This window comes from Equus przewalskii, chromosome 1 (assembly GCF_037783145.1).
Source record: "Equus przewalskii isolate Varuska chromosome 1, EquPr2, whole genome shotgun sequence".
Classification (NCBI taxonomy): Eukaryota; Metazoa; Chordata; class Mammalia; order Perissodactyla; family Equidae; genus Equus; species Equus przewalskii.
This window is the reverse complement of record NC_091831.1, coordinates 4,044,670-4,069,657: the sequence shown is the minus strand read 5'-3', so window position 1 is coordinate 4,069,657 and position 24,988 is coordinate 4,044,670. Positions and strand designations below refer to the sequence as shown.

Below are 24,988 nucleotides of genomic sequence, written 5' to 3'. Positions count from 1 at the left end.
CGTCTCAGAGGTGCAGGGCATATGCATGGCCCATGCCGCTTCCTTAGCCACACGTGGAAGCCCAAGGCAGAGGCAGAGGGCATCCCGGCCCCTGCTTTGGGCACCGAGAGCTCACAGTCCAGCTGGGGAGATGGTTTGAACAGGGTGAGACATGCAGAATGCAAGGGAGAAAGGCCTGATTCCGTGTTCGTGACTACACTTGTGAGTCAGTTCCAGGAGCTTAGACTGGGAACGGATTTCCGAGAGGACCAGGTGAAGGACATTGCTTCTCTGGATAAGCTATGTAGGTTACCTGGGGTGGGCATGGGAGCCCAGTCCTGCTACTTTATAGTTCCACATTCAAGTCGAGTCCTTAAGTTGACTAATTAAACGCAAAATGGGTGCTTGCGTAGTAACTACGCTCCCCTTGATAAGGGTACATTTGAGCGTGACAGGGCAGCCGGTTCTAGATCTGGCTCAGTATTGGTCTATCTTTGAGTGTGGCCAGCATTTAAGCCTTAGCTCCAGACCTTGACTTCTCGAACCATTGTGTGAGCGGTTTGACATCAAGGGGTAAAAACTGCAGTGTAAGTGTGGGTCTCTAGATGGTAAACGCAGGTGTACCTTGCAGAACGTTTCTCTGAGGAGTAGAGTGACCTGCATTGACCGGAGGGAACCTCTTAACGTCAGGGATACGTTCTTCTCCCAAATGTACATTTGAATGTCTCTGCTTACTACTAAGAAATTCATGGTAAGTGAAAGAGCAAAGCAGCTGCTCCTTGAAGGGTCTTTTTTTTCAGTGATGAGTGGTGATCATCAGGGACAGAATGGATTCCTGGTGAAGTCTTTGAAAACTTGAATTCTGTCTAGGATGTCTGCGTGTTGGGGTGCGACTAGCCTGACTCCATGTTGGTGCCTGGCTTAAGCATCTACCTTGTGTATTAGTTCTTTAAGCATTTGACCGCTCCCCCCAGCCCCTCCTGCCGTTTGCACAGCTCCACTCAGAAGCTCCATTGGTGGCCCAGCTCCTTGCCTTCTGTGTGGCGGGGGAGCATCTCGTCACAGCTGACGTGCAGCTTTGCTGCTGGAAGCATGTTGCTATGGAGGGGTACGTTCACAGTTGAGATCCTGTTGCAGGGGTTCTCGGAGAGGCGTTGCTCACCAGAGCTGGGGAGGGTTAGTAGGGGCTGTAGACATAGCGACGTACCCCTGGGAGCCTCACTGTGGGGTGGAGCGCATGGACGGGGCAGGCGTGTCCTCCTTCCTTACCTGGCATGGCACCTCCAGAAATTGGGTGTGATTAACGGAGCCGTGTGAGGAATGGGTGAGAGCTGGCTGGGCCCAGGCGAGTCACTGAAGAGCAGAAAGGAAATCACGGAGCAAATTACTCTCCCTTTCCAGATGTGGTCAAGCGTCCTCTTAAATGGAAATTCACTGCTTCAGACTTTCATCAGATTAATTTTAATAAAAAACTTGAATCAGTACGAAGCAACTTTGGAAACAGGTGCCCTCCCCTAAATAACATTTTGTGGATTTGGGTCCTGTACTTCTTGCTTGTTATGAAAGTGACGGACATTGGTACTTACTCATTTTCTTCCTCTTTGGAAACCCAACCAGATTTTTACTGTTGTTTTGATGGTTCACTAATATTATGTACACCCATAGCAAAAATGGAAGGAAGTGAGCCATCGTGAAAGTGGAGACCTTAGAGAATTTACAGAGTGTCAAAATGCAAATCCCAACTGTTGGAAAATATGGGGTTAGAAACTTCAGTGTCTGTTCACTGGCCAGCTCTTTGATATCCACACCTGTGGCTTGAGTGTCATCAGGTGGGAGGCTTGCTCACGCTCCAGCCTCAGGTAAGCGTTTCAGTGCTTTGAGTTGACGGGCATTGCCACGCCTGGGCCCTTGAAATGATCTCATACCCAGAGCTCAGCCTGGACGTTTCCCAGCCTCTCCCCATCCTAGCTCCTGGACAGCACGAGGCAGTTTCTGAATGGACTGTTGAGCATATACTTCCAGTGTCCTTGATGCTGCTCTGGTGGGTGGGCTGGCTCCCTCTGCTTATTTCCAATAGTCAGGGAAGGGGTATTGTTACAGGGAAATGTTTCTGGTACCGTGGAAAGCCATCCCCAGCCTCAGAAAGGGCTCTCGGGTGCATGTCATGAACTTGCTCACTGTCCACCTCCCACTGGCCTCCCCGCTACCCGGTGGTGTCTCTGCCTTGCCTTAGTGCTGACACCTGGGCTGCTCCAGCAACTTTCTCCACCTCCTCTTACCTTTTGACCGCTAAGTGCCTGGTCACTGTGTTGCTTTCACATTCACTGGAGAGAAACAGGAACAGCAGATGCTGGCATGCACACACACAGACAGAGGTGGTGTGGCTGTCCGCAGGCCAGCAGGCTTGGATTGGTGTTCTCATGAGGCCACGGAGAGTGCTTCCTGGGACCCGGGAAGCCTTTGAGGGGTTGCTGCGTGCTTTCTTGTGGGCTGTCTCATTAGTCCTCATAGTGTCCCTGTTACAGAGGAGGAAATGGCCCGAAGAGGTCTCCCGTATGCTCAAGGTCACCTGCCTGAGTGCCTGCCTGGGTTTTCTCTCTCCAGGCCCAGACTCTTCGTCCCACCGTTACTCCAGGGGAAGGTGTGTTCCCAACTGAACTAAAGCACCACAGCTCAGGGCTGGTGCTGAGTGGGTATCTTCCTTTGGGTTTCCGACAAAGCTTCCCACCTGGTCCCTAAGAGATGGATTGTTTCTTTGTCACCTACATTGAGGATGGAACCTTGTTCCGAGGATGCTCTAGACATTAGGTGATTCCAGCACACCCCTGCCTGCCTTACTCAGAGACACCTGACGTCTCCATGGGCTTCAGCAGTGAGTCTCCCATTGGAGGGAATGCCCTCTCCGTCCTTGCATTTGAGGCAGCTTTCCTGTGCTGAGTGGAGTCATGAGACTGGGTCACCACAGTCCCAGGATGTGGCATAGGCCACCTCCTGGGTGCTGCCCGTCGGCAAGACACGTGTCATGGAGGGTCTGATGTTGATGCCCTGTCTCAATATGCTGTTTGTAACAATAGAAAACAAACAAAATCCCCTACTCCGAGAAATCTTCCTTTTGGCAACGTGTCACTGTTTACTTGTTAACGGATGAAGTATGTGAAGATAGTTTACAAATATTAAGGTACCAAACGAGTGGAAAAAAGGCCAAGTGGTGTGTATTTCCTGGTTCGTATTATATTTACTTGCACACTGTGTTGAGGGTCGTCACTCTGTGTGTGGTCTGTTCTTCAAGGAGAGCCTGTCCCAACTCTTATCCTGTCACTACTGATCAGCTGCCCCCCTGCGGCCGCGCTGACTGACGGGTCACTTAGAGAACCTGGACAATGACATCATTGTTCTGTGAGCCCTGGACTAACTATAAATTATGTTTTAACTATTGTAATTAAGACTTGGAGATACTGAGCTGTCTTTGAGGGGAAGAACCTGTCCCCTTCTCCAGAGGAATAATTACTTCTTAGAGTATATGGTTTTTGAAGAATTTACCATAAGATAAAAGACTGGTATTTTATTCTTGCATTTATTAGTATTTAATCAAATGGAAAGTGCACTTTCAGTCTGGAACTCTTGGCTTCAGCCACAGGATTAGACTGAATTATTGTTTAAAGAGTAAAAGGTATAGAATTATATGTTCAAGTTATCAAGCCTCTGATAGGTTTTGGGCATAATGTGACTAATTTAGAACATGAAGTTTCCTGCCTCGGGTTAATCATTCAGAAGCAGCGCGCGTGTCGGCGGCGGCCTGGCCTTGTGGTGGGGATGGCGTCTGTCCCTCCAGGAGCCTTGTGCCGTCAAGGCCCAGCTCGTTCTCGGCCGCTGGAGCATGTCTGGAACATAAGGCTCTTCCGTCCGGGACGCCAAGTCATAAATCATGCCACGCTCCTCACCCAAGAATCCTGCACCACAGAAACCCCGCATCAGGGACTGGAGGACTTTGTTCTGTGGTCCTCAGTGATGTCCAGGCGTAGCACTTGGGCACACTGGTGGCAGGCCTTTCTGAGGCAGTGCTTAAGAAATTCCAGAAAACTTTTGTAACCACATCTTGGTTAAGGTTGTGGTGTTAAAGACAAGGGCTGAGCACCTGGGGGGGAGGAGCAGGGACACTTGAGAGTCCCGGTGTCCCTGCTCCTCCCCCCAGGTGTCCCTGCTCCTCCCCCCAGATGTCCCTGCTCTGCCCCACCAGGCGCTCAGGTGCCCCTGCTCCTCCCCGCTAGGCGCTCAGGTGCCCCTGCTCCTCACCCACAGGCGCTCAGGTGCCCCTGCTCCTCACCCCCAGGTACTCAGGTGCCCCTGCTCCTCCCCCCCTAGGCGCTCAGGTGCCCCTGCTTCTCACCCACAGGCGCTCAGGTGCCCCTGCTCCTCCCCCCAGGTGCTCAGGTGCCCCTGCTCCTCACCCCCAGGTGTCCCTGTTCTACACTCTCAGATCTTAGCCTTGAGCACCTTGCGGACTTTTCAGAGTGCACCCCAGGAAATGCTGATGAAGGGAGTGGGGGACTGCAGAGGTTGGGAGAGGGAGAGAGGAAGTAAGGAGGAGGGAGAGGACAGGGACAGGTGCATCTGGGCCAGTGGAGACTGGCAGCCTCCTTGCTTCGGGTGGCAGCACCTTCCGTGGGTTCCCTGAGAGCTGGTCGGCTGGGTCGTGTTCCAGGTGGGGCTGTGCTCTTCCTGGCCACCGCCAAGCTCTCTGAGGATTTCTCTGGAGCCTGTTCAGGAGTCTGGGTCAAACAGTATTCACTGTGCTGTATGAATCAGTGCAAACAAGGATTTGGTTATTGAACCTGGAGACGGCGTTATCGTGACTCCCCCGTGTTGGCTAATTATATCACTGACAGAAAAAGCACGTTTTTAACGTGCAAACTTGATCCGTGCACAGGTGGAACACTCATTGACTGAGCCCTTCTTGCCCGGCCTGATTGCACGCAGGCGTGTGTGTTCTGATGCTACAGGGCCCTCCTGGGGCAAGGGGAGGTTGATTTTGAATCCCGTCTTACTGCCAGGAGGAGAAGCCTGAGAGGTCTTCGCTTTGCATCGGGCCGGCTTGTGCTGAGGTGCGTGTTCTTCAGAGCTCCGGTGCCTGCGGAAGCAGCCCAGCCTGGCCTGCTTGGAGCAGGAATCTCCGGGCTTTAGCTGCTTTGTCTAATTGGAAAAGTTGATGTTTCCCTCAGATCTTCCTGCGTGTTCTAACCTCTTCCTTATTCTCTAAGAAGTCAGTTAAACTTTGCCCAACTGTCGAGGCCTATAAAGGATGAGGTTATTTTCTGCCGTGACATATTTAAGCTGCAGCTTCCCAAGACGTAATGGTTTTAAGAACTGACATATCATTTTGAGCGCCAGCCTGCCACCCTCTTTCCTCCTTCATGACAAACTGTCACTTGCGGCTCAGGACTTAGTTGGTGCCTGAAGTGCTAGGACATTTCCAGGTTGTGGGGAGCGTGCTGTTGGCAGGGCGAGATGCAGGACCTGTGGGGGCCTTGTAGACGTCCAGGGTGCCCTGGGGGCCAGAGCCCTGTGGGTAGGCACCCTGCCATTGCCCACAGTCAGGGGAGCTCTCCGTCCTTCCACAGGAGGGTTACTTTCATCACTGATGTCAATTAGCTTGTGCAGTTCTAGCAGGGGTGGTTAAAAATGAGGGCAGGGGCCAGCTCCGTGGCCAAGTGGTTAAGTTCGCGCGCTCCTCTGCGGCAGCCCAGGGTTTGGATCCTGGGCGCGGACATGACACCGCTCGTCAGGCCACGTTGAGGTGGTGTCCCACATCCCACACCTAGAAGGACATGCAACTAAGATGTACAACTGTGTACAGGGGGGGTTTGGGGAGGTAAAGCAGAAAAAAAAAAATGAGGGGAAATATGTTATTTTCTCATTTTTTTCTTCACGGTAGATTATCAGCAGATCATTCTTGGTCTTACCTGAGGTTCAGTATGCTAAGACATGACGTGAGGGTGTCACGAGATTTGGGGTGTCGTGGACTTGGGTCTCAGTGTGTTGACCAGATTCTGTGGGCTGCTCTCGAAGCCTGTGCTGTGGGGGCGGCAGGTTCCTGTTGTGGAGGGCGCAGCTCCCCAGTTCACACGAGACTTGGGGTTCCCTTCACTACGGAATCTGCTTCTCTTTTCACAGGTTTCAGGGATGTTAAGGATCTTCTGATTTGTTCCTACTATAAAAAGGGTCAAGGAGCACTGTTTGTTTTAAACAAAGCAGCCACAGTCCTGTCAACTTTGAAACACGAGAGGAGGTGGCCCTGGTGTTTTAAGTGGTGGGTTCTTACTTTGCAGGACTCGGCTACAATCTGGCGGCCGAGTCTGTCCACCACACGCTCCTCAGAAGCTAGTGGTGCTGGAGTTAGGGTCAGATTCCCGTGGTGGGTCTCACCACCCCCATAGACTGTCATGGATTGTGGCATCGCTCCCACAACATCGGGTGCTCAGAGGTAGTTTTGGCATCTCCTGTGGCTGAGTCTCCGACATAGCCTGCTGCACTGCAGAGGAGAAAGGTGTGCCCAGGAAGATGCCCTGGGGCCGCTGGGCCCTCACAACCTGGGACATGGGCAAGGTGGAGCAGAGAGTGACCTAAAACCAGAAACGCGGCTGCCTGTTGCCCTTCTGGGCTACCTCACAGTGACAGAAGTGCCAGAGCTCTAAGGCCTAGAGCCCTGCCTCCCTGCCTGTTCTCTCCGGGCCTGTCCAGGCCTCACACCTCCTTTTCGAGGCCCAGGTGCCTCTGGGGTGCTCAGGCTGGCTCGTGTCCCTGCAGCCTTGCTGGCATGCGGCTCTGAGAACCGGCGAGCAGGATCAGGCAGGGACAAGGGAGCCTGCCAGCTCTCGGTTCCACCCCAGGGCTGGCTGCAGCCCTCGAGGGTGCTGGAGGCCCCCCTGGAGGCGGGCTCCCATGCGCCCTGGTCAGAGGCCCCAGCATTTTGACGGGGGCAGAAGCAGGCAGGAGAGTGATTCTGCCCGGTTCAGGATTCCTTGCTGATTTTCCAGATCCTGCTCCACTGTCTGCCGACGCAGAGCGCTTGTTTGTCCTCTGGGCTGGAGGCTCCTTACAGGTCTGGGCTTCATTCGTTTCTGTAACCTGCGTTCCTCTTATCCTCTGGGGGTCTGGTCTTTGGCTGGCAAAGAGACGGTTTGTTGTTAAAGAGTCGTTTATCCTTCACAAAGAAGTCAGACTTCTTATTTCAGTGAACTGCCTAAAAAGGGACGAGGCAGAATACCCTGAGCCGACAGGGCCGCAGAGCGGAGCTTTCCCATCTGTGGCCTGAGGAACCTCCCAGAGCAGGGGCGCTCCTGAGGGCCTGGAGGCCTGCTGGAAGTCTCCTCGTTTACCTTAACAAAAGTGTGGTTTTCCCATTTTATCCCTGTTTTGATATTAAATGTTTTCTTCCGCAAAATTAAGTAGCTAGGACCTGCACAGCTTAGCCTGTGGGTTCGCCACACCGGTCGCGCCTGTGGGTGCGCACACGGGCGTGAGCATGCTTTTGACACCCATACGTCCCATTTCGTGGGAAGTCTGCAGACTTGACTCTGGTCTACAGTGGCATGGTTAGGAGGAAGGCTTTTTCTGGAACCTTTAGGTGATAGTTACTAATAAACTTTGAAAAAAGACCTTTATAGGCCTTACTGCATAGTGTTCTGGTATCGTGCACCAGTTTTCGGCTGGATCCAGAGATATTTTAGCTAAATAGTTGGAATGGTTATCTGAGTAGTTATCACCTGGTGATACTTTTCAAAAGTGCTTGAGGTTCCGGCAGATCTCTGGAGCACTTTGTTAAACTGTACACACTGTGTAGGTTTTGTGTGCTTTCTCTGTCTGTGGTCTGTCTGTTCACACACGCAGCAGCGTGCATTCTGCCTGCTCCTCAGCCAGTTCCTGTGTGACTGCGCAGCCCACAACGGTGTTGGAGCCGCAGGACAGGAGAACGGTGGCCTTCCTGCACACACACGCTCAGTTTGATAATATGAACAAAAACGAACAGTTGGGAAAGGAAAGCTGAGTTGTATTTTAAGTATGAGTCTTAAACGTAGACAGGCCTGTTTTCATCTAGGAGTGATCGTTTTGAAGAACCGGCGGGCAGATGTCTTCGGATGTCCTTCTGCTTCTCAGCTCTGGCGCAGGCCCGCTCTCGTCTGTTGTGTCATATGCTGCACAGAGCGCGTTTCTAAACGACCCGTGAAGGCTGCGCGGCTCTGGTGAGACGCCCGTGTAGCAGGGCCGCTGGCCGCTCTCTGCCCTGGCCCCGGCTCCCCGGGGCTCTTGGATGACCAGTGTTCTTTACAACCATAGTGGCGGTCGTGAGGAAGGTGCTGTGGCGCGCAGGGCCGGCTCCAGTGATGGCCGTGCCGAAGGCCCACCTCAGGTAGCGGGCGGATCCCGGGCGCCTGTGTATACGCTCAGAGCTGGAGCAGAGCAGGGCATCCATGGGATTCCCATGCTAGCAGTCTTTTAATGTGAAAGCCTGGTGATGACATTCTAATGCAGATTTTTTCTCCATTCATGTGGGCATGTAGCTGAGTTCACAGAAATTTAGCAACAAATGAGGAAAATCATTTCCCTTACATGTCAGGAGGCTTTGGAATAGTTCTCTTTTTAAGTAATAAACTTCATGTTTTAAATCAGTTTTAGGTTCAGCAACATTGAGCTGAAGGTACAGAGATTTCCCATATACCCCCCGACAACCTCCCTGACTGCTATCATCCCTCACCGGGGTGGTACCTTTTCCCACAGTTTACATAGGGTTCACTCTTGGTGTTGTACATTCTGCGGGGGTTTGGACAAATATCTGATGACATATATCCACCAGTGTAGTATCATATGGAATTGCTGCCCTCAACGTCCTCTGTGATCTCCCTTGTCACCCCTCCCCCTCTCCCTATGCCTGCAACCACTGATCTTTTTGTCTCCGTAGCTTTGCCTTTTCCAGAATGTCATACAGTTGGAGTCGTGCAGTACGGGGCCTTTTCACATTGGCCTCTTTCCCTTGTAATACGTATTTGAGATTGCTCGCTGTCTTCATGGCTCAAGAGCTCATTTCTTGTTGGCGCTGGCTAAGCCTCCGTTGTCTGGATATGCCGCAGTTTGTTTTCCGTCCCCTTCCGTAAGGGCCTTGCTTCCAGGCCGGCAGTCATGAACACAGCGGCTCTGTGTGTTGGGTGCAGGTTGTGTGGACCTGGAGTGTTGTTTCGTACAAGCTTTGCATCCGTTCTGGCTTTGACATACCAGATAGCAGTGCCAGTATTTTGTGTGGCAAAACCACTTCAGTCTGCTTCAGCCCTTTTTGGTCGTTAGAGCGTAAGAAACCAAGCCACACTTTGGCTGTCTGTTGTTGAAAGTGACCCAGCAAAATTGGACTCGGGAGGCCTGGCATAGGGGCCCTGTGGGCGGCGTCTTGGCCACTGACCTTGCCTCTCCCCTGGGTTTTCCTGGCAGGGATCCATCCCATCTACTTTCTCCTCCACCCTTCACAGCCGGGTTAGTTGGGAGGCGATGGGTTTGAGGTCTTTTCTCTCCTAGGATTCTGACCTGTGTTTTCTGATTAAAGTACCTCCTTGTCTGGTGGTTCGGTGGGCTGCTCTTGAGTGCTGAGGACAAGGGTGCTTCCCTGGTGCTTTCTCCTCTTCTCTGTTCAGCAGGGAGGTTGCAAACTGGTTTTCGTTTTATACGGGCTTTCTTGGTGCCAGGAGGCAGCCGGACACGGCTGCTCTGCTCTCGGGCTCGGTGCTTGTGTGCCAGCCGAGCTCCCACTGCCCAGGCGCAGCTGATGGGCACACCAGGGCCTGTGCGGCCGACTGGTCGCCCCTGGATGGCCTGGAGCTCCACCTGGGGCCACGTGCCCGCTGGGCTTGGGCGGACCCTGGGCAGAGAAGTAAAGCAGAGGTCTCGGGACCTTGCCTGCGAACTGCTCGTAAGAAGGCAGGTGATTTCCTCCTTGAGCCTCTTTCTGGGCATTTTCATTGGTACTGAGACTAGAAATGGTTAAAAGTGCATACACAGCTGCCAAGATGGTTCTGAAAGGACAGTTTTTGGATAGCTCTGGCCAGCCTGGAAAACTGCAAGTAAAGGAGAAAGAAGACAGTTTCTGTCTCTGGGTTTCTTGCTTTTAATACAGTGGGACCCCAGCCTCTGGCACCAACTGCTTAATTCAGAACATGGTTGTTTAAACGCCATTCATGTTAAAAGGGAGATGAAAGGAAATTAACTTCATTTTTTTCAGAGGTCTCCAAATAGGCATGAAAAATCATTTTTTTTTTCTGCCACCAATTAATGTCAGCCAGTCTTGTGGCTTTATGTGAATGCCACGATGACGATGCGGGGAGCTGGGCCCTGTGCTCCCTGAGAGTGCCAAGTGGGCAGCTGGCCGGTTACTCCTGTGCGTGTCCTAAATGCAGCCCACGGGGTGGCCCCCGTGAAAGCCAAGGAGGCGGGCGGTACCGTGTGCCCAGTTCAGCCCGAGCCCGGGGCCTCCGAGCCTGCGAGTGACTTTCCTGTTGTGTGAGCAGCCCTGTTGCTGCCTCCGGGGAACGGTTGAGACCTGGCTCTTTGAGCCCCCAGGCCCCTCTAGTGTCGTCTGACATGCCGGAACATTTGGTTTTAGTGGATCTGAAGCTGGTGGGTTTGGGTTTTGATGGTGGCACTTGTTCCCTCTCCCTTTCCTTTGTGTCCCCTCCACGGGGCCCTGCTCCACGTGACTCCCCTCAGGTTCCAGTGCTCCTTCCGGAAGAAAGGCCTGAGGGTCTCAGGACCGCCCTGTTTTATGCGACTGTAAACCTTGTGCTCAGGAGGAGTAGATGGTTGGGTTTGTGCGTTTTTCCCTCTTTCTTCTGGCTTGGAGAGCTGTGCGGCAGACTGTTAGCTGGAGAAGTTCTGTTCCTGAGCCCGAGGACGCATGCACACTCACCCTGTCCCTCATGGATGTGGCTACGTGTCCCACACAGCATACCTTTTCTTGGTGCATGACTTTCTCGGGGCCGTCAGTGTTGCCGTTTGCCCTCCCGCTCCAGGTCCTCCCCGCTCTGGAGCTGCCGCAGCAGGCTCTGCTAAGACGGGGGTCCTCTCCTTCCTGTGACCCAGGCTGCCTCCTTCCGTTTCCCGGACACCCTGTGCTGCTCCTAGCACCTGCCTGCCACAGTCTCTCCTCTCCTCTCCCCTCCTCCAGAAAACACCTATCTGCCTTCCTATGTTGGCACCTCCCCCAGGAAATCTTCCTGGACTCCTCAGGCCACCAGACCCCCAGCTCCTGGCTCTCGCTAATCCTGGAGTTCTTCTGAGCCCTTACCGGAAACAGAACTGAATGATTCGTATAATTAGCTCATTTTTACCATAAGTGTTTCCTAAGCACCTGCGGTATTGGGGCACCATTTTAAGTGTTGGCATATAGCAGTGGATCCGTTAGGACTAATCTAGGTTGAAGAAAACAGGAATTCCTTGGAACACTGGCTTGAAACAAACAAGCTTTCTTTTTTTCACACCAATACAAGTCTGGTGGTAGATAACACTGGTGTGCTCGTGGCTCACAGGCTCAGGGCAAGGGGCTCTCCAGTCTCTTGGCCTTTCCCTCATGTTCACCAGATGGCTGCCACAGCTCCATGCGTCACGTCTGCCTTGTCAAGGAAGGGAGAAAGAGGGGAGGAGATGGTACCAGCCACATATGATTTTTTTTATTATTATTAAAACGGGAACTGTCAGCAGACTTTTACTTTCTCATTGGCCAGAGTTGTCACATAATGTTTGTTACCTGTATTGGAGCTTACATTCCAGTGAAGGCAACACATAGCAATTAAACAGAATACATCTAATGTAATTTCATGTGACATAAGAGTTAGAAAGGCAAAGAAGGGAGGGAGGAGATGAACTATTTTAGGAAGGTTTCTCTGAGAAGGTGACGTTTGAGGAATGTGAGTTAAGTGATAGAAGCCATTGTGCAGGAGCGTGAGCAGCAGGTGCAAAGGCCCCGAGGCAAGAGTGATACCCCGGTGCTTGAGCAGCAGCAAGGGTAGTGTGAATCCGGGGTCCTGGTCAGAGATGAGGCTGGCAGGAAGAGAGGGCGCCTCGTGCTGGGGGCTGCTCAGGTCTAAATGCAGGGCCTTCATTCTCATTGTGACGGGAAAAAAGAGATAGGATCTGATTGGCTTTCAAGCATCTTCATTTTATACAACCCTTTTTTTAACTCAAAACATTTTCAGACCTCAGAGCTTTTATTTCACTCAGGAAAGTGTTAACAGTCCTTTGTTTTACAGGCAGGAGATTAGGAGACAGTGATAAATATAGGACATTTGCTATCATCGTTTGTACTTTGTCACGTTGGATTTTAGTACAATTTTTTCTGCTTGTAAGAAGAACTCAAGTTTACTGTAGAAAACTCAGAAAATGCAGGTGATGAGAAATATTTTCAATCGTTCTACCCCATCTATATTGATTTTTTAAAATAAGCTTTCATTTTGGAATAATTTTAGATTTATGGAAAGTTTTTTGCAAAGACGATTCAGTGTGATTTGCTTTTTGTGGGTAGTTTTTCTCCCCCACTAGACGTGTTTGTCTTGTCCCAGTTGCCAGCACCTTAGCCTGGTGGCTCATGCATGAAGGGCCCTTGAGTATTTGATAAACACCTACTGTTGTTATTTATTGCTCATTATTAGTCTCCCTCTGCCTCTGTGCTGGTGGAGATGTCATCCTTCCTACCTGGTCGGTTCCACGGCCTCCTCGACGGCTCTCTCTGCTCCTGCCCGTTCTTCACAGCTGCCCAAGGAAGCCTGCCGAATGGCCGACCTGGTGGATTCTCCCTTGTTGAAAGCTCTGGGGCTTCTCAGGGACAAGCCAGACTCCACGACCAGCCTGGCATGGGCGTGTAGTGGGATCTGGGCTGGTCCCGCTTTTCTCTGGAGCCCAGGCCTCATCACTTGTCTGCCCACGTCCCTGCTGCTCCATCTGCACTTCTCACCTGGCTGCCCACGTCCCTGCTGCTCCACCTGAAGTCTCACCTGGCCAGCTCCTTACTAGCAGTCAGCTCTCTGTCAATGTCATTTTCCCCCAAAATTCTTACCTGTCACTTCTCCCCCACAGTGTGGCCCTTCTTCCCCATCGTGGCTGCCCTCCCCACCCGGCAGTGGCCTCCCTCTGAGTCCCACAGGGCCATCAGGAGCCTGCTTGGCCCTCGACTTGGTGCCTGGGCTGTAATATTGTGGGTTGCCAGTGAGCCAGTGTTTTCACTGGCCCTTGTCCCCTTCTTGGCTCACTTCTTGGGGTCACGCTCTTGGCTTTCTCTGGTGAAGCCAGTGAAGATCCTGGTGGGACTTCAGCATTGGAAACTGATAGTGGGTTGGTCTCTGGAGCATGGGGATGTTGCTGGGGGGCATCTGTAAGGGTCTGTCATACCCACACCACTCAGAATTCTGTTGGCTTCTTTGTGCCACCATTGATCGCAGCCAGCCCCATGTGTGTTTGGCATTATTCCTTTCCAGGCAGTGCCTCCCACCAGCCTGTGTTGAGCCGCTCTGGCTCCCCGATGCATTGCCTGCTATTGAAGCCTCGCTCTTCTTCCCACCTGGTTTCTAGCCTCTGTGGGTCTCTCCTGGTGTCTGCGACACCCCCATCTAGTCTGCAGGTGTCCCTCCACCCCTCTGCTGGCCTGCCAGCTCTGCCGGATTTGTCATGCATGTATGCTGTAATGTGCTTGTACTTCAGCCCTGGGCTTTCTGTCAGCAACACTGCCTGCCCTGCGGAGCGCCCAGTGCTCCTGTCCTGGGGCCACGTTATCTATTACATGCTAGGATTCAGGATTCAGCCAATTGTCACTTTTGCCCATGGAAGGACTCCGTGCCGCATGTCCTGGTTGTCTGTAGGAAAGAAAGTTGTGTGCAGGTTTCTATGGAGTCTCAAATTCCATTCCTGGCAGGGTTGATTTAAAACTATGTTAAAATTGCCACTTTTCTCTTTTTGGCAAAGTAGCAGTCACTGGGTTGTGGTGATTATTTTGACTAGTAGATGGGCTTAAACCTAATGGGCTTAAAAATCCCAGAGGTGCCAGTGAAAGTGCAGCCCTGCCAGACCGTGCCCAGAGGAGCTGGGCTGTGGGTACCAGGCATAGTCTTAGGGGAGGTGGCCCCAGCGAATCCTCACGTTCAGGGAAGCCAAAGTGGCATTCGATTTCATTTCTCGGCATCAGATAAGGAACTCTGAGAAGCTCACTTCCTCAGACATCACACAACTCAGTGACCAGCTGGTTTGATGTGGCCAGAAGTCATGTATGCCACTCAGTCAGAACTTAGAACTCGGTCTGAGTTTGAGCTCGCTGGTTATCCCAGTGATGGGCTGATTGTCCTTTGTGCGTTCTTGGCATGATTCAGATGGAACTTCCCTGCCTTGTGACTAACTCAGGGTGACCTGTGAATTCAGGAGGCGTGGAGGTCAGTGGAACTGGTTCTTAATGCCAGGAGGACAGCTTGCCCCTTGGCATGAGTTTAGAGCAGGCTGACCAGGGACCATGCCACGTTGCTGGGTGTGTGGCGCACGCTGGTGCTGGTCATGGGGGCAGCACGGTGGGTTCATCAGTGGGCAGGCCAAGCTGCAGAGTCCTTTTGGTCCAGTTCACAAATGCAGGAGCTGCAGTGCTTGGGCCTTATTTGGTTCCGAGACAGCCGTTCTGGGTCAGGCCTCATCAGGGTTGGCTGGCAGCCCTTCCCCACTGCATCCCAGGCTGATGGCCTCCGAAGCTCAGCCCATCCTGTCTGTTTTTCAGAGCCCAGCTGCCAGACGATGCTTGGTAATTTGCAAGGCCCTTATCTCCAAGGAGCCCGCGGGCCTGAGCTCTCCACAGACCTGCTCCTTGCTCCCGTGTCGGGGAATCTGAGAGGCAGACCCTTGTGCCCCTGTGCCCTCAGCCACCTCCATCGCCCTACCCCTGACCCCTCCTCTGCACACTTGGAAGTGCCCCCCACTGTTCCTTGGAGTAGGGCTGAGGGTTGGGTGTGTCCTGTGCAGGACGGAGGGCCTCTCCCCAGGAGCGCCTGGCCACCCTGACCATTCTCGGCTTTCCCTGTATTCTCCACTTGGGCTCCCAGAACAGCGTGGTGAGTTTGGTAGTCGGTCTTATTATTCCTGTTTTATTGACGAGAAAATTGAGGCCGGGGTAGAGGAGTGGACATCTAATGTTCAGTCCTCCTGGTTGGGGTGCGTGCCAGTCTGAATTTCTGCAGCGGTGCTGTGCCCACGCCCTCTTGCGGGGGCTGGTATGATCAAAGCCCTCCTCTGCTGCTTGGCAGAGCACACACTAGCCTGGCCCCAGCGCCAGCTCTGGGCTCCTGCCTGGGCCTTGAGTTGGGGCAAGTGACACGGAGGCTGGGCAGCAGGGAATTGACAGTGGCTGTAACATCCTGTTTCCAGGGGCAGCAGTGGCATCAATGTTCCTGTATGCCTGCAGTCCCTGGTTGTCCCCACCGATGCTTCCTGAGTTTCCATTTTGGCCGTGGTTGGACTGTGGCCAGTCTTGGTTCCTATGGTTTTCTGAGTCTGCTTCTCCAGGCTTCCCAGAAGTTCTCTGAGTTATGGAACAGCTTTTCAGTAAATTGATTTTGTGCTTCGATTGGCCTGTATCAGTTTCTGATGCTTCCATTAGGAGTCCTTCCTGAGACGGTGGCTCGTGGCATCTCCTGCTCCAGGTCTGAGGTATGAGCTTGGACATGCTGAGAAACAGCCTTCAGCCTGTCAGAGGCTAGTGCTTCTGAGCAGGGGCTAGGTAGGAGCCACAGGTCCCGGTGAACATGTTTGTGAGAGTGAGGCAAACAGACGTAAGCTGGCTTCTGCTATAAGACTGCTTGGAGCCCTTCACATGCTAACGTGCAGGGTGGGTTTCCTGGAGGGTGGAGGGCATCCAGGCTTCTCACTGTGTCCCCAGGCCCTTCTCCGAGGAGTCTTCTGCAACACACTTTGGGACATGCTGTGCTGGACTCTTAGCCTGGATGGTGGGCGCGCTGATCATCCAGTTCACTCATCCAATTGATAGGCCCTTTATGTGTGTGATACACCTGCCCTCAGTGGGACCCTGGCTCGTGGCAGCAGTTTCCCTGCCCCAGCATCTGCCAGCAGCTCGGTGTGGTGGGAAGTGTCCACAGACGTGAGGGCTAGGGGACAGCAGTTGGTTCTGGCTCTAAGAAATGAGGGAAGGCCCCTGGAGCTGGGAGAAGGGGTGGCCATCCGCTCTTGAAGGATGGTCAAGATTTTATGCTGTTGGATAAAATTTTGGGGAGGAGAGCAGAGCATTCTGGATGACAAGATTAAGGGCCAAGGGTATATAGTTAAAAAATCGATTGTGGCAGGGATAACCATGATCCCACGTCCTTCCTGGAACTTTCTCGCTAATCCTTGTGCTGACCCTGCGATTGGGGTATCATGTACCTCCAGATGGAAGCACTTGTGGCTCAGAGTTTAGATACTTTCTCCAAGTGACAGGCTATGGGTGGGGGCCACTCTGTGCCCCCTCTGCCTAGTGTGATCCCTGCCCCCACACGGTGAAGCGGAGGGGATGGGAAGACTCTGTGGGTTTTTGTCCCTCAGGCAGTGGGGAGCCTTGGAGAGTGGGATGTTGAAGGAGTGTAATATATTGGAGGGCGTCTCTGATGTCAGGTGAACATCTGATCAGGTTTCCCAGCAAAATCTCGTGTGCACTCACTGGGAACTGCAGAGGAATCGTTTCAGACCCCTGTCAGTGTGCACAGAAGAGGAGACGTTGAACGGGGCGGCTCTGGAGCCTGGGGGCTTACAATGGAGTCTTGGGAGTGAGGCCTCCGCACTGTGTGGTTCAGGAATATTCCTTGGGGATGTAAATGTTCCTTTCTCCTGTGGCTGTGGGGAAGATGGAGGGAATCCGTGTGTGGTGGTAGGAGCAGGGGACGGCACAGAGGAGGGAAGAGAACCTGGGGCAGGGGCGATGGTGGGTGTGTTGAGGCGTCACAGTGAAGCAGACACCATGGTGCAGGCTGGACAGGCCGGGAGATGACGACAGTCCAATTGAGGGGACCATGGTGTCAGGTTCTAGAGACTCGAAGCTGTGCTGCATGCAAGGGGCGCCCAGGGACTCGGGGTTGAAGTAGGAAGGATGTGAGCACGTGGACCTTGAAGGGCTGGGAGACCTTTTCTGTAGAGGGCCACATGGTAAGTGTTTCAGGGCCATGTTGTCCCTGTCACAGCTAATCAACTCTGCCATTGGAGCCTGAAGGCAGCCACAGCCGGTATGCAAGCAAATGAGCATGGCTGCGTCCCAGTAAAACTTTATTTACAGCAGCAGGCGGTGGGCTGACTGCTGCAGCCCTTGGTGCAGTGAGCAGTTGATGTCTTGTTTGGGTGCGGGGAGTTTGGCGTGGGAAGAGCCCAGCTGTAAGGAGGGCCCTGAGGGAGTCCTTCCTGGTAGGGGGGAGGTGATGAGGGTCTCTGGGAAGAGCGGGTGGCAGTGCGAACTGAGACGGATCAGAGCCAGCGCTTAGTGCACTGCCGGTGTGTGAGGGCGCAGGCGAGGGTGGTGCCGGGCAAGGAGACTTCCTGGGGAAGAGCCATGATGGATGGTAGTGCTGTTCGCTGAAACGCTACATGTAGGAGGTAACGTGGATTATAGTTGGGACAAGTCGGTTTGAGGTGCCCCTAGGACGCAGGAGCCCTTTGGAGTCAGGAGCTTGGAGGGCCATCTCGCACGGGAAGGTGCCTGCTGTCGCAGTCGGTGGTTGTAGGTGGAGGTGGAACTCCCGGAAAGGAGGTGGGTGAGGTCAGGGAGGGGGCGCTTCTCAATTGCGGCGGGCCCCCAGAAGGAGTCCCTGGGAGAGGAGGAGAGCATCTCGAAGGGCTTGTTCTGCTTCAGGTAGTCGCACGCACAACCCTCTCTCAATTTTCCGTCTTCTTGCCTCCTCCGAGTCAGAGGGAGTTTTATAAAATGTCGGTTTGCCTGGACCCCGTTCCTGGCTCCTCACGGCTCTTAGTGCATCTGTTGTTTCTTTGCTTTTGCTATGTTGACCAGAGTTAATATCTATCAAAATTAACATGGAAGATACATCACAGGATAGCATTTGTTCATTTCTCTGAATATAGATAAAATATGTATGCTTTCCAAAGCATGAGAGTTTTATTCCAACATGCATAAGCTGCTCTGACCCCCTGCACACACAGGTGCCGTTGTGTGAGTGTGGGTTGAACCTCACTCCACTTCTGTAGTTTATTTCATAATGCTTTATTTATTTTTTGGGTTTTTTTCCTGAGGAATATTCGCCCTGAGCTAACATCTGTTGCCAGTCTTCCTCCTTTTTGCTTGAGGAAGAGTTTCCCTGAGCTAACATCTGTGCCAATCTTCCTCTGTTCTGTATGTGGGATGCTGCCACAGCGTGGCCACTGACAAGTGGTGTAGGTCCGCGTCTGGGACTGAACCCAGGCCGCTGAAGTGGAGTGCACTGAACTTGAACAGTAGGCCAGGGGACTGGCCCCTCATAATCCTTTATTTTTAAGTATACTCTATTCAAAATAGCAAGTGGCTTGTCTTCAGTTTTCATTGAGAAAGTTGTCTCGTAATTGTTTTATTTTATTAAAGCAAGGTTAGCTTAGTTTTAGGTACTGTTTAAAAGGAGCTCTTATTTCAGCTTCCTTCAACTATGCATTGGTTAAAGACAAATGAGAAGTGTAGGGAGGTAGTAACTTAAGGAAGTAAAAGGAGAGTGTACTGTGCTCTAGGTAATTATGCTAATATTCTGTCTTCAGAGTAGCTAGAGCGTAAAAATGACACATTATATGATTAAATTCCAAAAATGGGGGAAAAACTTTGGAAGGTCTTTTATGTCTTAAATAACTGGTGCTTCTCTTGCCTTTAAAAATGAAACAAACGAAAAAAAAGGCTGCTGTCGCTTTAAAAGTGACCAAACTTTTGCATATACTTTCTTATTTGCTTTACAAATTGTTTCTCTCTAGGTACCTGGGAGAATGGACAAAGTCTGTGACATGAAATACAAAATGATGGACAGCCCTTTGGGGAAGATCGAGCTCTCTGGTTGTGAGCAGGGCCTGCACGGGATAAAGCTGCACGGCAGGAAGGGCGCCGACACTGAGTGAGTGAGAGTCCTTGATACCTTACACCATGTTTGTGCAAAACAACAGCAAGAGCTGATATGGTTACTGCTTGTTTTCCACTGATCACAGGGTAACACGCAGCCGTCCGTTGCCACTCACAGAAGTTAGCATCTCTAAAATGATTGCGCCATGACTCTTCCACTTGTCAGCCTCTGTGCTTGCTGCCCAAGAATCCCCCACCTCCTATTAACCACAGGGGCATAACCTTTGGTTGGCAGCTCCAAGACGTTTCATTAATGTATTCATGTACAGAGTAATTGATCCTGAGCAGTGTACATTTTGATTCAAGAAATTTGAGGTGGGAATCTCTCTGGAAATTTAGTGAGAGGGAAGTGCTTGCTTAGTCTTGATTTTTAAGTTGGGACCAGCCTTCAGTGTTCCTCGAAGTCTGTCAGGTGAGTTTCGTACTAAAGTCCTGGAACTGCTTAATCAGGAGCTCCTCGGCCCTCTTAGAGATGTTGTCGGACCGTTGGTGTGTGTTTAGCATGACGTTAGGGCATTGCCAATTCTAACAGGACTCAGTTTCTCTCTGTTTGAACAATCTCCATTATATTTCTCTAATTGTAAAAACATAAAAACTTTAAAGCACTCCTCAATGTTTTGTTCTGAAATGTAGCATTTAGTTTCCTCCAGTCATCGATTGTGAGTAGTTGTATTAAAACTGCAGTTCTCGTTATTTCTGACAGAAGAGAAAAAAACCCCACTCCTATGCACAGTGTTCATCTTAACTGGCTAATAAACACAATGCCAAGAACATTGGATAAAGAAAATACATAAGAAACATAAAAATTGATTTTAATGGACCCCTGTCAGAGACAGCCATAATGAGCACAAGTGTAGTAATAAATACCAGTTTTTGCCTCCACTGTCGAGATTTTTCCTGTAGAGCTGCATGTTACAATCAATAGTCTTTTTTAAGGCCAAAAAATAAGCAAACCTTTGAACTATATGAATACAGTCTTCTCTAGTTCTATGAGAACCATCTGGCTGTAGTGTTCAGAAATCACAGGCACCAAATAATTTATAGGGTAAAATGTCATTTTGTCTTTTAGCATGTTCCGTTGCACAATAAATCACAGAAATTATGTGTTGAATTTTTTTTTTGTTTAAAAAAAGTGACTTTGGGGGAGAAACAGGGAAAGAAAAGCATCATAAGAGATGTTTAGTTAAATGCCCATGGAAATGTGGCCGCCTTCTGGCTTTCCCCTCTGCATCCCCAGGCCATGGCGCTGGTCCTGTGCTGCAGGCCAGACCTCGGGGCCGGAGCTGCCACGCTCCCCTTCCAAGCAACAGGTGGAGGGAACACCGCCTCCCTTTCCAGAAGCAGCGTCTAACATTTTCTCTTTCATCTCCTTGGCTAGAACTGTCATATGGCCACCCCTAGCTGGAAGGTGTGGTAGGTTGTCATGTATTGGCTAGAATTAGGGATTCTGTGTATGGGGAAGAATTTGGAAATGGATTTTGAGGGGCAACCAGTAGTCTTTATTTTTATGTGTATATGTTTAATTTTGGGGAGGGGCATTTAAAAGTTACAGAATAGCATAAAAATTACCTGTATGAATTCTCAGAATTAACAGTTTTTATTTTATCCCTTAAATTAAGGTAAAAATTACAGTGAAGTTCAGATTTTAAGTGTACAATGAGTTTTGACATATATGTACAATCGTATAACCACCGACCCAAACCAAGATACAGAACACTCCAGAAAGTTCCCTTGGGCTCCCTTTTAGTCAACCTCCACTCCCTCTTGGCATCCTGTTCTGATTTCTATCATGATGGATTAATTTTGCTTGTTCTTGAATTTTATATAAATGGAGGCTTACAGCATCCACTCTTTTTGTATTGGATTTTTCTGTTCACCAGAGTTTTTGAGGCTTGCCCATGCTCTGGGTATCAGTAAGTAGTTCATTCTTGGTGTTGAGCAGTTTATTATGTGAATACGGCACAGTTTGTTTCTCCATTCTGCTGTTGGTGGACATTGGAGTCGTCCAGTTTTTGGCTACTATGAGTACAATTACTGTGAATCTTCGTGTTCAAGCCTCTTTGTGGGCATATGTTTTCATTTCTCTTGAGTAAATTTCTAAGTGTGGAATTGCTGGATTGCATGGCAAATGTGTGTTTAACTTTATAAGAAATTGCCCAAACTTTTCCCAAAGTTGAACGATTTTACATTTCTACCAGCAACTTATGAGAGTTGCAGTTGCTCTGCCCTCTCACCAATACTTGGGGTGTTAGTTTTTACGGTTTTAGCCATTGTGTAGGTGTGAAGTGTTTCTCCCTGTGATTTGTTTGCACTTCCCTGATAACTTATTTTGGACGTCTTGTTGACCATTTCTATGACCATTCCTTGTTGACCAGTTCATTCTGAGAAGTCTCCAGCCAAATTTTCATTGGTGTCCTCTTGTGTTTTATCATCAGTTTATGGTTCTGGTTACAAGTCATTTATCAGATGTATGTATTGTGAGTATTTTCGCATAGTTGCAGTCTGGTGTTTTATTTTTCTAATAGTGTCTTTTAATGAGTAGAAGTTCTTTTGAGGAAGTCTTACTTAATGTTTTCTTATGTTTACCATTTTTTGTGTCTTTAAGAAATATTTGCCTACTGTAATTTCACAGATTTTCCCGTAAATTCTTTTAAAAGCTTCATAACTTTAGCCTTTTTTGTTTAGCTGTTTAGACGTATGATCGATCATCTTGAATTACCTCGTGAGGTGATCAGTTTTTTCCAGTTACTTATTTCAGCATCATTTGGGGGGAAAAAAATTCCTTTCTCCATCAAGTCATCTTGGTGCCTTTGTCAGATTGACCTGTGTGGGTCGTATGTCTGGAGACTGTTTTGTTCCAGTGATAGCCATCTGTTCTATGCTAGAACCATGCTGACTTGATTATGTACCTTTAGGATAAGTCTTGAATTAAGGTAATATGAGTCTTCCATCTTTTTGGTTTTTTTTTAAATTCAAAAATTGTTTTGGCTTCTAGGGCTTTTAATTTTCCGTGTTACTTTTATAATCCAGGTGTCAGTTTCTATAAAAATGTTTATTGGGATTTTGATTGGGAGTTCATTGACTCTCTGTATCAGTTTTGAGAGGGTTGATGTCTTTTTAGTATTGACTTTTCCAGGTTCTGACTGTGTTCGATCTCTGCATTTGTCTAGGTTTCTTTAATTTTTCTCAGCAGTGTCTCGTAGCTTCCAGCAGAGAGATCTTGCACATCTTTTGTAAATCTGATTTCAGAATATTTTGATGGTATTCTAAATCAGTTTAAAACTTTTTTTTTACTTTTAAATAAGTGCTGCTGGTATGTAACAGTTCATTTTTGTATGTTGATCTTATCTTTAGTAGATGGCAATATCTACTAAATTCACTTATTAGTTGTGGGGATTGTCTTGCAGATTCCTTAGGTTTTCTGGATAGAAAATCATATCTGCGACTAAAGACGCTTTGCTTCTTTCTGATCTTTGTGCTTTTGATTTCTCTTTTTCTTCTTACTGCACTGACTGGAACCTCCAGTATGATGTTGAATAAAAACCGTGACAATGGCCCTCTTTCCCTTGTTCCGGCTCTGGGGAAGTTTCCACTATCTCTCGAGTCGGTGATGCTACCTGTCTTGGGTTTCACAGCTGTCCTTTCTCAGGCTGAGAGTGCCTCCTCCGTCTGTTGAGTTTTGTCAAATGATTTTTGTACGTGTCTCAGCAATCGTATTTTTCTTTAAATGTGGTGAAACAAGTTAACTTTAAGATTTTAAACCAATCTTGACATGCTGGACTCCATCACTTAACTCATGATCCACTTTTTTTTTTCTTTTTACATATTACTGGTTTAAATTTGCTATTTTGTTTAGGATTTCTGTGTTCAAGTTCATGAGGGCTGATAATCTATAATTTTTTTGTAATGTCTTTGTCAGGTTTTGGCATTTGGGTTCGTCTGACTACATGAAGTGAGTTTGGAAGTGTTCTCTTTTCTATTTTCCAAAAGAGTCACTGTGGGATTAATATGACTTCTGCCTCACGTTGTGGATAAAGTCACCTTTGATGTTTTTTGTCTAGAAAGGCTTCTGAGTAGAGTGCCTTTTGTCTAATATGATTAGGGGCTGTGCTCGCCCACCTCGAGGGGATCGCTCTCCTGATGTGGCTTTGTGCAAGTGCAGCCATTTGTGCCCTTCAAGGCTGTGTCCTTTGGCTATGCTGATGGACAGTGGCAGAGGGGATTTTGAGCAGAGCATCCTAAAGGCTCTGAGCCCCTGTTGCCCTGTTGTCAACCACCTCCTTTTTTTTCTTTGAGGAAGATTAGCCCTGAGCTAACATATGCTGCCAAACCTCTTCTTTTTGCTGAGGAAGACTGGCCCTGAGCTAATATCCGTGCCCATCTTCCTCTACTTGATATGTGGGACACCTGCCACAGCATGGCTGGATAAGTGGTGTGTAGGTCCACACCTGGGATCGGAACTGGCAGACCCCGGGCTGCTGAAGTGGAACGTGCAAACTTAACTGCTGCGCCGCCAGGCCAGCCCGTCACCCTCCTTGAGCACTGTGGCTCCCAGGAGCTTTATTTCCCCTAAAGCCATGGTACTTTCCTCAGCAGATAAACTGGAAGTTGGCCCCTGGTGTCTGCCCTCGGTGACGTTCCATGTGCACTCTATATGAAGTGTGATTCCTGTCGCCGCCTTAGTCCGTTTGCGTAGATAGATGGCTTCATAGTGATCACTGGTTTCTTTTTTGTACAAGTTACATTACTCACCTTTCCTTTCTTAAAAATATTCCAGTGAAGAATATCACTTTGGAAAGTGGTATAATAGTCTCAATTTTATAACTTCCTGCCAATATTAAGTTTCCATTAACAACTGTCATTTTCAGGAGTAATTGGCTTGCTTTTGCAGGAGCTTGCCTGATTTCTCCCCACACCTTTTCATGTGGCTGCAGAGCTTAAAGCTCATTATTCCCTGCAATGTCTAAAATCTAATGAGAAGGGCTGTGGAATGTGTTTGTTTTTCTAATGTTATTTTGGGACTTGTTTAGTGTTCCGTTAAGTTGATTGTATTTGATTACTTGGAAAATGGACTGTACAACCCTAGGTCATACTGACATTATGAAAATAGTAGTAGAACTTGTGGATCTAGGTTGCCAGAGGAAATTGGACATGCCTTGTCTTTCACTTATCAAAGATTTACCTTTGTTTTTTGTCCTTTCATTTTTTCCATGTAAACATTTTTAGAAAAATACAGGAATGAATACTGAAAAAGTTTATATAGTCCAACCAAACTAAACCCTTGTAAAACTTTTTGCATTCTGCAAACTTTAAAATGCACGTCAGCTGTTTGCTACTTTATAGGGATGTGTGGTGCCCTAGTGGTGGGGCCTTATTTGCGCTGTTTGCATTTCTGCCTCCTGGCATCTTGCCCCCTGAGCTCTGCTGTTGAGGCTGGGTGAGAGCACATAGGTTAGGCCTTGCCCTCCTCTGGGGACTTGGATGGCTGGCGGCTGGACAGGGCCTCCTGTCGACAGGTTGACAGGCACGGGCCTGGACCCTCTGGACATGAGAGAATCTTACTGCAGGGCCTCCATGCTGTATCGTGGAAGGGGGATTGTCCACCGCATTGGACACACTGTCAGTTTTCACCCTTCAAATGTGCCAGAGTCATCACTCCATTGGGAAAGGGAAGATACTTTGAGGTCTTTGTGGAGGGAAGTCGGACTCGTGACGTCACGTTGGCTTTATCAGTTTGAATGAACAGTCACTGATGGTTTCTGCCTGCCTTTGCTTTTTCCCTGTTAGTCTTTAAGTATTTTCAGTAACTAAGTGGACCATCAAGAGAACATGAGGACGTCCAGGGCCTGCTTGGGAATGTTGACCCCTGCGCTGGCCTGTGCC

At 49.7% G+C, this 24,988-nt stretch overlaps 1 protein-coding gene across 8 annotated transcripts in view; it reads left to right on the top strand.

The window, feature by feature from the left end:
• The window catches only part of MGMT (O-6-methylguanine-DNA methyltransferase), a 301,256-nt gene that overhangs the window by 46,249 nt on the left and 230,019 nt on the right, over positions 1–24,988 (top strand). For 6 of the 8 annotated variants that reach the window (XM_070564059.1, XM_070564009.1, XM_070564368.1 and 3 more), the window contains one exon: positions 18,964–19,100. In XM_070564059.1, the coding sequence (XP_070420160.1) occupies positions 18,964–19,100 (137 nt within the window). Of the gene's footprint in view, positions 1–6,795; positions 7,079–18,963; positions 19,101–24,988 lie in introns of those variants that run through there. The other 2 variants (XM_070564530.1, XM_070564304.1) reach the window with 2 other exon arrangements.